The sequence below is a fragment of the Schistocerca cancellata genome, chromosome 5 (assembly GCF_023864275.1).
Source record: "Schistocerca cancellata isolate TAMUIC-IGC-003103 chromosome 5, iqSchCanc2.1, whole genome shotgun sequence".
NCBI classification, from domain to species: Eukaryota; Metazoa; Arthropoda; class Insecta; order Orthoptera; family Acrididae; genus Schistocerca; species Schistocerca cancellata.
In genome coordinates, this window is record NC_064630.1 from 278,097,658 (window position 1) to 278,113,299 (window position 15,642).

Consider the following 15,642-nt stretch of genomic DNA (forward strand, 5'->3'; position numbering starts at 1 on the left):
TCTAGTAAGGCGGAGCAGGTAATGGATACTGACTTGTAGTCAGTGTACCCGGAACTCTTTGTTATGAAATCTCAAAAACTGTTTCGCCATTCCCGCGGTGGTCTAGCGGTTCTAGGCGCTCAGTCCGGAACCGCGCGACTGCTACGGTCGCAGGTTCGAAACCTGCCTTGGGCATGGATGTGTGTGATGTCCCTAGGTTAGTTAGGTTTAAGTAGTTCTAAGTTCTAGGGGACTGATGACCACAGATGTTAAGTCCCATAGTGCTCAGAGCCATTTGAACCATTTGTTTCGCCATTCATCTTGAAACGAATAAGTTTCCCACTAGCTCAGATCTTGGGTATACTTTTGTCTGTGCGTGAAAGTGAAGCATGGCTGATGTTATTTCCCAGGATGCTGAGTGTTCACAAACACCAAGAGTCACAAAAGGTTTGCGTTATGATTTTGCAGCAGTGAACTGCTTTCACCCTTCAGTTCATTAGCTGGAGGGAACACAACGTGTGGAGATACGATACGTGGAAAAGGAGAAGTAGTGTCCTTGCTGAATGGCCTGCAGGAAACGTGGGCAGGTCGTGTAATTGCTGTTATCGGCTTCAGCCGCCGTCGGCGCGTAACGAACGAGCGCGCGTTCTCATTTGTAGTCTACGGCGCCTGGTCAGTCACACTGCATTCACAATGCGGGCCACTGTGTGCTCGATAATCCTCACTCTCTCCAGCTGGGGTAAGTTGACTAATGTAGGTGCCTGAAGTGTGGATGCTTAGGAGTTTCAGATGCAGTGCGAAAACCCTAGGGTCCCGATTCCCGAAGACAAATCTGATTTCAACATTGTCGATAGAAAACCTGAAGCATCCAGAAATGCCTCAATGAAGCTTTTGTTTCCTCGGCAGAAATCATTTCGGGCCAGGTCACTTTACATACAGTTTCTCCTATGATAATCTTACTATTGTAAGTAAACGCAGCATTCATTGTGGATACACGTGGTAAAATACACACTTGAACAGTTTATCTTAAATCTGAGTATCAATTCCTCTATGACTTTGTGCACATTTCACATTACATTTACACTTTTTGACTATCCGGTGCAACGTTTCAGTAAAAGTCAAAGAATTGCCTCTCGGACACTCGTGGTGCATATCCAATAGGACGGAAATGCCCACTTCAGTAAAAAAGCCCCTGGAGAGAAACGGCCGCTGATTCATAGAAAACAACGAGATGGTTTCTTATATGGCATTTTAAAACATACTTTTGCAGTAAAAACAACACATTTACTTTGCAAATATGATAAATTTAGTACCTGATTCAGCTTAAGCAACTGTATATCTGCTGAAAAAATCAGCAACCAGTTTCACAAAAGGAATTTCGTTTCTTTACGGGCTTTAGACATCTAGTGCCCTTCTTCCTGAAATTATAATTACTATCGCCTATTAGCGAGCGTAAAAAAAAATAAGCAGTTACATGCAGCATATTATCGTACTCATGTGGATCATAGTGTAAAAATTAAGTGGGCAGTTGTGGATAGATACTAGAAAGAGGAATAAAGCGACTATAAATGCACATCATCAGAAGACATAAGTAGGTGGCAGCTCTACAAGCATAGCTCCACGTTACTGCTACACCAAATATCCTCTAGGGTCTGTTTTGCGTATTCTAGTCTTAGCTTGCCCCTGCCGTTATTTGCCGGCCGGAGTGGCCGTGCGGTTCTAGGCGCTACAGTCTGGAACCGAGCGACCGCTACGGTCGCAGGTTCGAATCCTGCCTCGGGCATGGATGTGTGTGCTGTCCTTAGGTTAGTTAGATTTCATTAGTTCTAATTTCTAGGCGACTGATGACCTCAGAAGTTAAGTCGCATAGTGCTCAGAGCCATTTGAACCAACCAGCTGTTATTTCATTATTGTACTTTTTCCAGTGCCAAGTTATTTACACCTGGATACCGAGCAGATCTCCAACTAACTTATTCCTTCTTCCACAGATTTAATAACATCATCAGTCATTGCAGTACTTTTTTCATTTATCTATCCACATTCTTCGATAGCACTACGTTTCAGATGTTTCTACTTTCTTCTTCTCTGAATATCTGAGGTAACTTGTTTCAGTTCCACACAATGTTGTGCTGCGGACGGACTGTTTCAGGAACTTTTTCGTCATATCCATGTTCATATATGATGCCAGTAGAGCTCGTTTATGGAAGATAACTCTCTTCGCCCGTGCCGGTTTACGTCTAATATCTTCCTTGTTTCGGCCTTCCTTCCTAGTACTGCTACCTAGATATGAGAATTCTTCGCTTCTTTCACTGGTATATTGTTTTGATGCTAAACAAGTCGTTCTTCTCCTTCCTCCCAGTCGTCACCACCTATGCATTTGTTTTCCTTATGTCATATTCTACGCTGTGTGCTGTCCCTTCCTTTCAACACATAATTTAAGTTCTCCTATGTCTCCAAGTCTTAAGGGTCACGACGTTCGAGAGCTTTACATTTTATTCCAATTTATACTGGCGAAAGCTTTCTGTTGTTGCTGTGGTCTTCAGTTCTGAGACTGGTTTGATGCAGCTCTCCATGCTACTCTATCCTGTGCAGAAAGCAGAAAGCTTTCTGTCGGTCCACAATTCCTAGAAAGGTATCCTGAGCTTTCTTCAGTCTACTTTCAGTTACTAAACACAATGTTAGAACCACTTCTACGGTGCCTTTCCTCGTCCTGAAATTGAACTGATCTTCGTACACTACGCCTTAAATTTTTCTTTCTAAACTTTTGTATGTTATTGTCGAACATTAGCACTGCCATTAGCATTGGCAGCTACATGACGGACCTGGCGGAGGGGGAGTAGTGAATATGTATCAAAACTGGCAATTTTAGAGCCTTGCACTTCTGGAAGAATTTCTGCGTATGCCCATACACAGTACAAAAAGTACAATGTGTTTCAAAAACATTCATTTGATTTTACTAGATTAATTTTCTGCATGAATGAAGATGGAAACTTTGGGTGCATATTAACTCATCGCGCTAAACATTTTTATTTTCAAAAGAAGCACCGGAATGCACAAGGCTGTATTTTTTCACATACGTAGACACGTGTAAGTTTTAGAGTTGGGTTTAAGATCAAATTTTTCATTTACCTGTGACAAATATCCGTTATGCTCTCAACCGGGCGCGCAGTAAACGTCCGGACGACAGTCAAACTCGTCCCCCGCTTTGGCGAGCGTCCCAGCAGTTACTGCTGTGTGCCATGGCGGTTGATCCAAAGTTGTTGGAAGGAGAGACACGAAGGCGGAGTCTTTGGTTGATTTGGGGGACGGGACCAAAGGGCGAGGTTATCGGTTCCATCAGATTCGGGAAGGATGGAAAAAGAAGTCGGCCGTGCCATTTCAAAGGAACCATCCCGGCAGTTGCCTGAAGCGATTTACGGAAATCGTGGAAAAGCTAAATCAGGATGGCCGTACGCGGGTTTGAACCGTCGTCCTCTCGAATGCGAATCCAGAGTACTAACCACTGCGCCATCTCGCTCGGTGCTGAGTCTTTCATAAACTCCACACAAAAATCAAGTGCACGACGCACAATGAAGGAATTATTCGAATGGGACACAAATCGGTAGATGTGATGAACATGTGCACACAAACGAATGACTACTTCAGAAAAATTGGATGATTTAGTCAAGAGAAAGAGCTTCACAAACTGAGAAAGTCAATAACGCATTGGTCCACCTCTGGTCCAAATGTAAGCAGTTACTCGGCTCTACACTGATTGGCAGAGTTGTTGGATGTTTTTCTGAAGGATATTGTGCCAAATTCTGTCCAAATGGCGCTTTAAGTAGTCGAATTCCCGAGCTGGTTGGAGGACCCTCCCCGTGATGCTCCCAATGTTTTCAATTAGGGAGAGATCCGGAAACTTTATTGGCCAAGGTATGCTCTGGCAAGCACGCAGACAAGCAGTAGAAACTCTCGCCGCATGCTGGTGGGCATTGTCTTGCTGAAATGTAAGCCCACGATGGCTTGCCATGAAGGGCAACAAAACGGGGCGTAGAATATCGTAGACGTACCACTGTGCTGAAAGAGTACCGCAGATGACAGCCAAAGACATGCTACGAAATGAAATGGCGCCCCAGACCATCATTTCTGGTTGTCAAGCCATATGATGGGCAATAGTCTAGTTGGTGTCTCACCGCTGACCAGGGCTTCTCCAGATACGTCTTCACTAGTTCAAATGGTTCAAATGGCTCTGAGCACTATGGGACTTAACATCTGAGGTCATCAGTCCCCTAGAACTTAGAACTACTTAAACCTAACTAACCTAAGGACATCACACACATCCATGCCCGAGCCAGGATTCGAACCTGCGGCCACAGCAGTCGCGCGGTTCCGGACTGAAGCGCCTAGGACCGCTCGGCCACCGCGGCCGGCTTCTTCACTAGTAATCTGGGCTCAGTGCGATGTGGGACTCATCGCTGAAGACAATTCTACTTCAGTCAATGAGATTATAGACCGAATTTGACCCACACCACTGCAAAATGGCTTGTTGGTGTACAGACGTCAATGATAACAGGCGAAAGGGGCACCATTAGCCCAGTCCCCTTTCTGTGATCTGCATATTAATAGTTCTTGTCTTCACCGAAGCACCAGTTGCATGTTAGATCAATAATAATGATGAATCATGGGTTCTGAGTTCCTCTCTGGCGTTTGCTCGGTCCTCAGTTTCTGTCACCTCTCTAGGTCGACCACTTTCTTCTTGATGCTGTGTTCAGCCCTGTGACCATTCCTGCCAACATCGTCGAATAGTGGAACCGCTCCTATTCAAATGTCGAGCGATTCGCCGAGTACTCCAACCGGTTGCTTTGTACCCAACAACACGTCCTCTCTCAAACGCTGACATCTGCATATATTCCTCACGCGCCTGTCTGTGATGCATAGTTACTGAGTACACGGAATCAAATTCGCACAGGCTTTATGCCTAGGTTTGGACGTGTCTCCTGTTTACTATTTTTAGCAGCTGCGCGGTGAAATTGCGTTGCTGCGTCATACGTTCACCAATTGGCCACCAAAGTTTACAGTTTTGCGTTTTAATCCGATACATGTCTGAATATAAGTGTGTGACCAATCTGCCTAGCTTCTTTCGTGGTCAGTACTTTTTTTTCTCGTATAGTGTGTGTACTACATTTCACATGGCACTACGTATATGTTCAGTTCCATTTTAAAGCCGTATATTCTGGATGATTTTTTTCTAAAGAAACGTGTACACCCACGTTTCTACCGTCTGAAATCGAAATCTTATGTTAAAATAAGACGTCATTAATACGGTTTTGGCAGCCTCAGATGTAATAAATTTCGTGAACCATCCATCGTAATCGCCTAAATATCGTTCTTGTAGAACCAAACAATTCTCAGGATTCGCAGAAAACTTTTACAGACCAATGTAAATCTCGCTGGAGAATTTGAGCATTATTACAAAACAATGATGTAGCTTGGATGTAGCTTAAACTTTCATCTTTCACAATGCAAAAATTTTAAACGTAGTGTACAAGGTTGCACTAATTTCTTTGTCAGCTTTAAATAATATTTATAGTGGTTGTTCCTGATACAACATAACTTGAAATCAACAGTTTTGTTTTTTCATTTTTCAGGCTTCATCAGTGTTACCAATGCACAGGTAAGAACAGTAACCATGAAACATTTCAGTACAAATGAAGACTACAGTAATTTTCAGCCGAAGCTTCTCACATTAATGTTTACTTTTATAAGATTTGTAATTTCGTAATGGAGTTGACTTATTTTTGTCGGTCTGAAGGCATTTTCTATCATGTATGGAGATACTTTGATCTTCTTCTCGATTCTAATGCGACAGATCACTAATAAAGATCTTACCTTTGTGCAAAGGTAGAGAGAGCGAGGGGGGGGGGGGGGGAGTAGGAGAAAGAGAGGAGGAAGACAGGAATTAAAAACCGTTAATATTTACTGGTATCACTGAGGTGGTGTCAGCCATCGGGCAGATATTTTTGCTATATGGCGTTCAGGATTTAGGAGCCAGTTCTCTGTTACAGGGTTAAAACAAACCTTTACGCCAAATTTTTCGACCTTTATGCGCCTTCCATAAAATACTAAGTGCTCCATTTGCTTGCAGATACTTTTAGCCAGATGGAAGTTAGGCTCATAAATATAGCGGAGGTTACTGGTCCACAGCTAAGATGGCTGTTCTTGGTGACATTGCTGTAACTATACCCTTTCCAATCCCCCAACTACTGTAAAACTGACGAAAATGGTCAAGATGGCTAAAGTATTGAAAACCTTACGAGAGATTCCAATAACCATATTCGGCCATCAGAACTATTAAGAATACCTTCACGTGGTTGACTAGCATTTGATACTTGGTGACCATCTGCTGCTGCTCTCAATCGTTCTGATTATGGTCAGTGGCGACCGATACCGATTAACAATAGAAAACACTTTCCATGATTACGTCAAAGAGAATATTAAGTATACAATTAAAAACATGTATCACTACCTGTCGACATAATATCATTTCTCCAAATTCCAAGAAAGCCAGTTTTCGAAAGTGAAAATCACAGGCAAATAAAAATATGCGAAATTACTCCATAAAATGGTGGTACTAGCACTTGTCTTGCGAAAAAAAAAGAGCGGACAGACCTACTGAGTTGATAAGTTTGTGGTCTGTGTCCAGACCAGATGTGATTTAAATTCAAAGAAATAATATCGACGGCAGTTGACAAATATCGAGCCGTAGCATCGTACATCGTGCCTATTGAGATCGCACATAAGAGCAATGAACAGGCGGTCAGTATGTCACGCGCTGGACAAGTGGCGTCACTTGCCCGTGTGTATTTAGTTTATGTGCGATCTGGTAGAAGTCACTCGCTCACGGACACTGTTTGAGCTGCTGGAAAAATAATTTCATATATAAACTGAGGAGAGTTACTGCTGAAAGCTGCAGCGGGGCATTATGCGGAGTCAGCGGCGACGAGCGTAAATGTGTACCAGACAGGGATTCGAAACCGGGATCTCCTGCATATTAGGCAGGAGCGTTAATCACTGTAAATTGAGGAAAATTACTGCTGTCACCTGCAGCAGGACATTATGTGGAGTCAGGGGCGACGAGCGTAAATGTGTACCAGACCGGGATTCGAACCCGCGATCTCCTGCTTATTAGGCAGGTGCGTTAACGACTGCGCTATCCTGGACACAGCGTTCTTTCCGACATATCAAAACAACAGATACCACGAATTCTTATGAAATTCTGTCATTTTACTTTGCTGTTTTGTTTGTTTAATTTTCCAATTGTTTATTAATTTATATTATAATTGTGCTTAGATATGAGAGTGAATGAAGGTGTGAATGTGAAATAATGTTTTGTGTGAAGTTTTTATGCTATACATTGAGTAACTGGTCTTGTGAGGAATATTCGAGATGACGTACGAGTTAGTCATTGGTACTGGGGAATTTGTTATAAACTACTTCGTCAATTTATGGTACTGCGGAAATGAGATTATGATTTCGGTTAAGAGGGAGTTAATTTTATATTTGTGGGTTTTCAAAATTTATTTATGTTAATTTAATGTCCTGATTCAGTGATAAATTTTGATTGGTTATGTATACGTGCACGGGATTGAGAGGGTTCGATACTGTCTTCCGACTGGCTGTGATGTTTCTCTGGAAGTCAGAAATTAGCATATTCGAGTGTACTTTGGGAACTAGAAACTTCTTTTGTGTGGAGTAGTGAGCAGAGTCGGGGCTTGGATCTAATAGTGATCAGACCTATTGATAGGTGCTCCGATGAAAACTATTAATATTCTGATATTTCGGTACCAAAATGTTTGAGAAGTGCCATAAACTTTAGAAGAGAGTTCAGTTTAATGCACGGTGTGAAATTCAGAACTTTTGATGACATTCTAAATAGCTAAATTCGAACGTGAATATTTTATTACGTGAGACTGATTATAACAACACTCCAGCGAGCTATTCTAAAAGAAACAATCCCTTTGTAAACTTTCTGTGGAGGATCACTAATAATTACAATAAACTGGCTACGGTCATGAATGAAGTGTACATGTGGACTTCTCAGACTTTGTACAGCTTAGAGTAAAGTAATTGGTGTATGCTAGCTTACCGTATTACAGTGAAATTTTACGCACGTAAATACCTTCATTTAAGTATTATCAACCTTCCACCGAAAACAAAAAATTAGTGCAACTTGTGGTTAAGAGGTGCACAACTGTTTTTTCTGTAGCTGTTTCCGGCTAAGAACTGCATTTCAGTAACTTCAGGGAACCGTGCGTGTGAGAAGAGACTTACCACAAGGTGGGTGGAAATTTATTCGCAGTACCACCCCACCATCGCAATATATACCAAACAAATTAATAAGCGCTCGTACTGATCCCCCATGGTACAAAAAACAGGTAAGTACACTATTGCAGAAGCAGCGATAAAAACATGCAAATTTAAAAGATCGCAAAATCCTCAAGATTGGCGAGGTTTTACAGAAGCTCGAAATTTAACACGAACTTCAATGCGAGATGCTTTTAATAGTTTCCAAAACGAAAGCTCGAAATTTAACACGAACTTCAATGCGAGATGCTTTTAATGGTTTCCAAAACGAAATTCTGTCTCGACATCTGGCAGAAAACCCAAAGAAATTCTGGACATATGTAAAGTACATCAGCCACAAGACGCAGTGAATACCATCACTGCAGGATAACAATGACGATGCTATTGACGACAGCACCAATAAAGCAGAGTTACTAAACAAGATTTTCCGAAAGTCCTTCACAAAAGACGACGAAGTAAATACTGCAGAATCCGAATCAAGGACAGCTTGCAACGTAAGTAACTTAGAAGTAGATATCTTCGATGTAGCGGAAAGGCGAAAGTTCCGATCCAGGTTGTATACCAGAAAGGCTCCTTTCAGAGTATGCTGATACAACAGCTCCGTACTTAGCAATCACATATAATCGCTCGCTCGTAGAAAGATCCGTACTCAAAGATTGGAAAGTTGCACAGGTGAAACCAATGCCCAAGAAAGGAAATGCGAATGATCCGTGAAAGTACAAACTCATATTAAAGACGTCGATTTGCAGTAGGATTTTGGAACATATGCTGTGCTCGAACATTATAAATCACCACGAAGAAAACGCCTTATCGACAAACAGCCAATGCTGATTCAGAAAATGTCGTTCTTGTGAAAGACAATTAGCTCTTTATTCTCACAAAGTAATGAGCGCTATCGAGAGGGGCCATTAAATTGGTTCGATATTTTTAGATTTCAAGAAGGCTTTTGACACCGTTCCTCACAAGCGACTTCTTATCAAATTGAGTGCCTATAGAGTATCGCCTCAGTTGTGTGACTGGATTCATGATTTCCTATCAGAAAGGTCACAGTTCGTAGTAACTGACAGAGAGTCTTCAAGTAAAACAGAACTAATATCTGGCGTTCCCCTAAGGAAGTGTTATAGGCCCCCTGTTTTTCCTCGTGGACATAAACGATTTAGCACACAATTTCAGCAATGCTCTTAGACTGTCTGCAGACGACGCTGTCATTTACCGTCATGTAAAGTCATCAGATGATCAAAACCAATTGAAAAATGATTTAGACAAGAAATCTGTATGGTGAAAAAAGTGGCAATTGCCTCTAAATCATGAAAAGTGTGAAGTCATCCACATGAGTACTAAAAAGAATTAGCTAAATTTCTGTTACACTATAAATCACACAAATCTAAAGACTGTAAACTGAACTAAATACTTAGGGGTTACAATACGAGTAATTTAAATTGAACTATTACGTAGATAATGTTGTGTAGAAAGCTAACCAAAGACTGCGATTTATTGGCAGAGCACTTAGAAAATGTAACAGGTCAACTAAAGCGACTGCTTAGTCTACGCTTATCCACCCTATTCTGGAGTTTTGCTGTGCGGCGTGGGATCCGCTTTAGATAGAATTGACGGATGACATCGAAAAAGTTCAAAGAAGGGCAGCTTGTTTTGTATTATCGCGAAATAGAGGAGAGAGTATCATGGATATGATACACGAATTGGGTTGGGAGCCATTAAAACAAAGGCCTTTTTCGCTGTGGTAGGAACTTCTCATGAAATTTCGATCACCAACTTCCTCCTCAGAGTGTGAGAATATTTTTTGGCGCCCACCTACATAGGGACAAAGAGAAATCAGAACTCGCACGGAATTATTTAAGTGTTCTTTGTTTCCGCACACTCTTCGAGAGTGGAACCGTAGAGTAGTGGCTTGAAGGTGATTCGGTTAACCCTCTGCCAGGCACTTAACTGTGAACTGCAGAGTAATCATGTAGCTGCAGTGCAGATTGGGGCATTTTTCGTGAATTTTGTTATTTTCTAATTTTATTGTATTTCAGATGTTTCTATATCAACAGCTACTCTCTGCAAACCACTAACGTGCACCAAAACGGCACATCTCACTGTTCCAGTTATCAGGGTTTCTTCCAGTACCATCCACATATGGAGCACGGGAAGAACATTTGCTTAAACGCCTATGTGCGCGCTCTAATTGGTCTAATCTTTTCTTTTCTGTGCCTACGGGAACAATACGTAGCAGACTGTGGTACATTATTAGATACCTCATCTAAAACTGGATCTTGAAACTTCGTAAGCAGGCTTTCACAGGATAGCTTGCATCTGTCTTACAAGTGCCTGACAGTTCAAGTTTTAAGGCAACTCCAGGATGCCCTCCAGTGGATCTACACTATCGGTATCTCCGTTGGCTCTATTTGACATGGGTCCCACACACACTTGAGCAATATTTTAGAATGGTTCAACGTGTATTTTGCAACCAATCTCTTTTGTAGATCGACTGCTTTTCCCTCGTATTCTACCAACGTTTTGCAAGCAAAAAATTATGATAGCTAACATAGGAAAGTACTTTTTGCACTTAGCGGGTCTTGCAGGTGCAGGTCATTAGTGCTAACTGATGTTTTGTCGGAATTTTTCGTAACTGTCCTACTAGTTGTAGCTAGCTGTTCATAACAGGTAGCAGACCGATACTATTAAGCGGCTCGGTGCACTAGCTTCATATGTCATCTGGAGCCTCTGTCTGAAAATTGAAACAATAACCAGATTTAAATTATAAGAAAATATTGCATCCTGGACAGCTGAGTTTGTTAAATTTATCGAAGAGTGTCTGGACACTTATTTTTTGTGCCAACGGTAGCCTGAAAAGACGATCACTATTTCTCGTGATTGGAAGACAGTTCGTGTGACAGGTTTTTATGGTGGCATACCTGTTGCTACCAGTGCGTAGGGAAGCAGTTATCTGATTTACATTTAAATTTGAGCAGTGATTTTATATTCTTTTAAATCTGCCTCGGGACGCGTCTAGCGGGATACCTGCGAGACCTATAAGTCAAAGTGCCAGGGACACTCGCTTGCGTTTGAAGAGGAGATAATGAGGAGGTCTTCCGTAATACAAGTAAAATGGGTTTACGTTAAGGGTAGCTTTGGCGAGAGGAATGTTACTTACAGGAGAAAGATGATGACCAATGAGAAAGTTTGGGCGTGAATCAAAAGCCAGTCATTCAGCTCCCTTGTCCTGAACATTTTACCCATTTCGGGAGTTGTTTGGAACTCACAGAATCTTGGGGCAGTCAAGCAGCCCCCAGGTATTTGAGACGACCTGTGAGTCCTCAGGAGGGTCAAGTTAGTCACACTCCCTTGCAGAACTCTGCATGTACTTTTCTCTCAAAAATATGATATACATGTACATGAAGTACTGACGCTGACAACAGACGACTGGCAGATGATCATCACGCCGCCACTGCCTCCATGTCATAAGCTCCAAACATGCTTACTGTTGGGGAACGGCACACATGAAGACGTTTGCAAAGCGGCACGCCTGTTGGTTCGGCATCGCGCATGTCGAAGAGAGGACGGATCGCTCCTGCACCGCTTGCGTGTCAACTGTCAGTACCCACACGACGGTTCAAAAATGGGTCAAATGGCCCTGAGCACTATGGGACTTAACATCTGAGGTCATCAGTCCCCTAGAACTTAGAACTACTTAAACCTAACTAACCTAAGGACATCACACACATCCATGCCCCAGCCAGGATTCGAACCTCTACCGTAGCGGTCGCGCGGTTCCAGACTGAAGCGCCTAGAACCACTCGGCCACTAGGGCCGACCGCGACGGTTCGATGCCAGACCAGTGCCGCAGCGCCCGTGTGTGTGTATAATTGAGATCTTCGCCGATCCATTCTTCAGAAAGATGTGGCTCATTGTCACTGGCGCCTCCTGGAAATTCCCATATGTCATTCGGATACCAAATGCCACAGAAAGGGAAACAATAAACGCATTGCAGAAAATATTTACTATTGAAGGGGCCCCAGAAACAAGCTCTTAAAACAATGGCCCTCAATTCTCAGACAGTATTTTTCTTTTCTCGGAATAGCATAACACACCTGACAGCAGCGCCATTCCACCCAGACTCCAATGATGAAGCAGAGGGCTTCGTCCCCACCTTCAAGTGCAAATGAGAGAACTTATATCAGACGCATCCAAAGCCGAGATCCTGACCCAGTTCCTGGCCTCCTGCAGGACAAAACCCATTCAGAATCGCACCATGGCAAACTGCTGCATGGCCACTGACCGCGGACACGCTGAGACCCCTTGCGGTCTGCGACACAATTTCGCCAGCTTAAGCATTGCGCTCACTACTCTCTAGTCACAGAGATAGGACAAGGAAATTTCAGGAGAGTACGAGGACGGCTACTAGGTGTCATGAGCGAAGCCCGGGGACGACAGATGATTGTAGAAGCCAATGGGCCTCGCGGGATTAGCCGAGCGGTCTGATTCGCTGCAGTCATGGACTGTGCGGCTGGTCCCGGCGGAGGTTCGAGTCCTCCCTCGGGCATGAGTGTGTGTGTGTGTGTTTGTCCTTAGGATAATTTAGGTTAAGTAGTGTGTAAGCTTAGGGACTGATGACCTTAGCAGTTAAGTCCCATAAGATTTCACACTCTGTTGAACAAGCCAATGGCACGAGGCTGGTACGGCATGCAAACCAGCTGCGACTACACGTAGCGGCTTCCACCTTGATATAACCGCTACATACTCTGGAGCGACCTTGGTACTGCTTTAGACAGCAGTAGAGACAAACAACCATAGGTCCAACGAGGTCTAAGCGAGTCACTTGTTGGGTGGGACCACTTTCCTACTCTAGCAGTGGGGACCAGAAAACCGAAACAGCTACATGATGACGATGCCGCCTCACCCCCTCACCTTAGAAAGCACAATGCAACCACAGACAGTGACACTTTCGACACCAAACTCCTTAAAATGTGGAGAAGGATTTTGTATCTTTATCCTCAGACTGTCAGATCGATAGTCTGCGATATACATTGCCAAAGACTTCAGAAGCGACCAATAAGAGGCACACCGGAGCAGTCACGTGGACCTAGGCTTTGATGTCACACAGGAAACAAAGCCGGCCGCCTTGCCACAATGAACTCACTTCATATCGTGTTGTACTCTAGTATCTACCTCGCTGACACTATGTATACGTGACTGAGCTGTTTATTGGATCCGTCTTTGGACTGCGAGTACACAAAGGAACGATGGATTTGCGTAACCACAGATCATAAGGATTCTTTTCTTGTTTTGAATCTACAGCTTCTCGTCGGCCCAGCGTAGACTTTTTTGAGAACTGTCGAGTGATAGTTGTGTACCCATAGTTATAGTGTAATAAAGAGTGTCTGTTGCATTTTAGCAGGTGTAACAAAATCTGTTGATGGAGTGATGAACCAGGATAGAAATATAAACTTCTCGACATAATTCCTAAATTCGCTCAATGTTCCCGGTATGCCCTCGCAGGAAAGCTTCTAAACAACATCTCAGAAGCAGAGAAATTGACCGGAAGTGAAATACGCAAGTCAATGTTAAGACCAACAATTCCACTCCTTTCAACTAACTTATCAATTTCAGGTGATATTAGCGTACAGTATGTCTATCAATAACACTCAAGAACAAGCATTCCAGTGGTGTGGAGTTGGTTTGAAGGACTCATGTTCCTTGCAGGACAACTACATGTTCAGCGTCTGCATTTTGGACAGCCAAAAAACTTAGTGATCTTTGTACCCGAAAGCAAAATAGGAATTCTAGTTTGTAGCTATACATTTTGAATTAGTTAGATGGTATACAAATGAAATAACTGATTGCACTTTTTTACCCACTTCAGAATGGAAACGATTCCTATACAGCTAGTTACATATAAAACATAAAGTCATTTTTCAATAAAGGTATGTATTAAAGTAATTTGGTAATATGAAAAGATCATGTTGGCCTAAACACAATATTTTTGCAATTGAAATAGACTCTAACACAAAAAAAAACCACACCGAAAGAAGTATCCGAATGGGACACAAATCGGCAGATATGATGTACGTGTACAGACAAACAAGTGATTGAAGTTTCACAAAAAATGGATAATTTATTCAAGAGAAAGGGCTCCAACAAATAGAACACATCAGTAGCACGTTGGTCCACATATAGTCCTCAAGCAAGCAATTACTAGGCTTGGCATTGATTGACACAGTGGTTGGATATGTTCCGGAGCGGTATCGGGCCAAATTCTGTCCAATTGTTTGGTTAGATCATCAAAATCCCGAACTGGTTACAAGACCCTGCCCACAATGCACCGAACGTCCTCAATTGGGGAGAGATCCGGCAACCATTCTGGGCGCTGTTGGGTTTGACAATCACGAAGAAAAGCAGTAGAAACTCTCGGCCGTGTGCGAGCGGGCGTTATTTTGCTGAAATGTTAGCCCAGTATGGCTTGCCATGAAGGGCAACAACGCAGGGCGTTGAATGTCGTCGACGTATCCCTGTGATGTATTTTGACGGCATCCTACACCCTATGTTACTGAAACTTCCTGGCAGATTAAAATTGTGTGCCGGACCGAGACTCGAACTCGGGACACACCCTATGTTACTGAAACTTCCTGGCAGATTAAAATTGTGTGCCAGACCGAGACTCGAACTCGGGACCTTTGCCTTTCGCGGGCAAGTGCTCTACCATCTGAGCTAGCCAAGCACGACTCACGCCCCGTCCTCACAGCTTCACTTCTGCCAGTACCTCGTCTCCTACCTTCCAAACTTTACAGAAGCTCTCCTGCGAACCTTGCAGAACTAGCACTCTTGAAAGAAAGGATATTGTGGAGACATGGCTTGGCCACAGCTTGGGGTATGTTTCCAAAATGAGATCTTCACTCTGCAGCGGAGTGTGCGCTGATGTGAAACTTTCGGCACACAGTTTCAATCTGTCAGGAAGTTTCACATCAGCGCACACTCCGCTGCAGAGTGAAAATCTCATTTTGGAAACATCCCCCAGGCTGTGGCTAAGTCATGTCTATACAATATCCTTTCTTTCAGGAGTGCCCGCGAAAGGCAAAGGTTCTGAGTTCGAGTCTCGGTCCGACACACAGTTTTAATCTGTCGGGAAGTTTCACATCAGCGCATACTCCGCTGCAGAGTGAAAATCTCATTCTCCATCTTATTGCCCTTCAGGGCAAGCCATCCTGGGCTTACATTTCAGCAAGATAATGCCCTTCCACATACGGTGTGATTTTATACTCCTTGTCTTCATGGTTGCCATAATCTACCTCGGCCAGCAAGGTCGCCAGGTCTCTCCCC

At 43.2% G+C, this 15,642-nt stretch overlaps 1 protein-coding gene across 2 annotated transcripts in view; it reads left to right on the plus strand.

Annotated features, from left to right (window-relative positions):
- Positions 1–610: 610 nt before the first annotated feature.
- The window catches only part of LOC126187686 (uncharacterized), a 68,976-nt gene continuing 53,944 nt past the window's right edge, over positions 611–15,642 (plus strand). For both annotated transcript variants that reach the window (XM_049928926.1, XM_049928925.1), the window contains exons 1-2: positions 611–718; positions 5,607–5,632. In XM_049928926.1, coding sequence (XP_049784883.1) covers positions 673–718; positions 5,607–5,632 — 72 coding nt within the window. In that variant the 5' untranslated portion in view covers positions 611–672. The remainder of the gene's footprint in view (positions 719–5,606; positions 5,633–15,642) is intronic.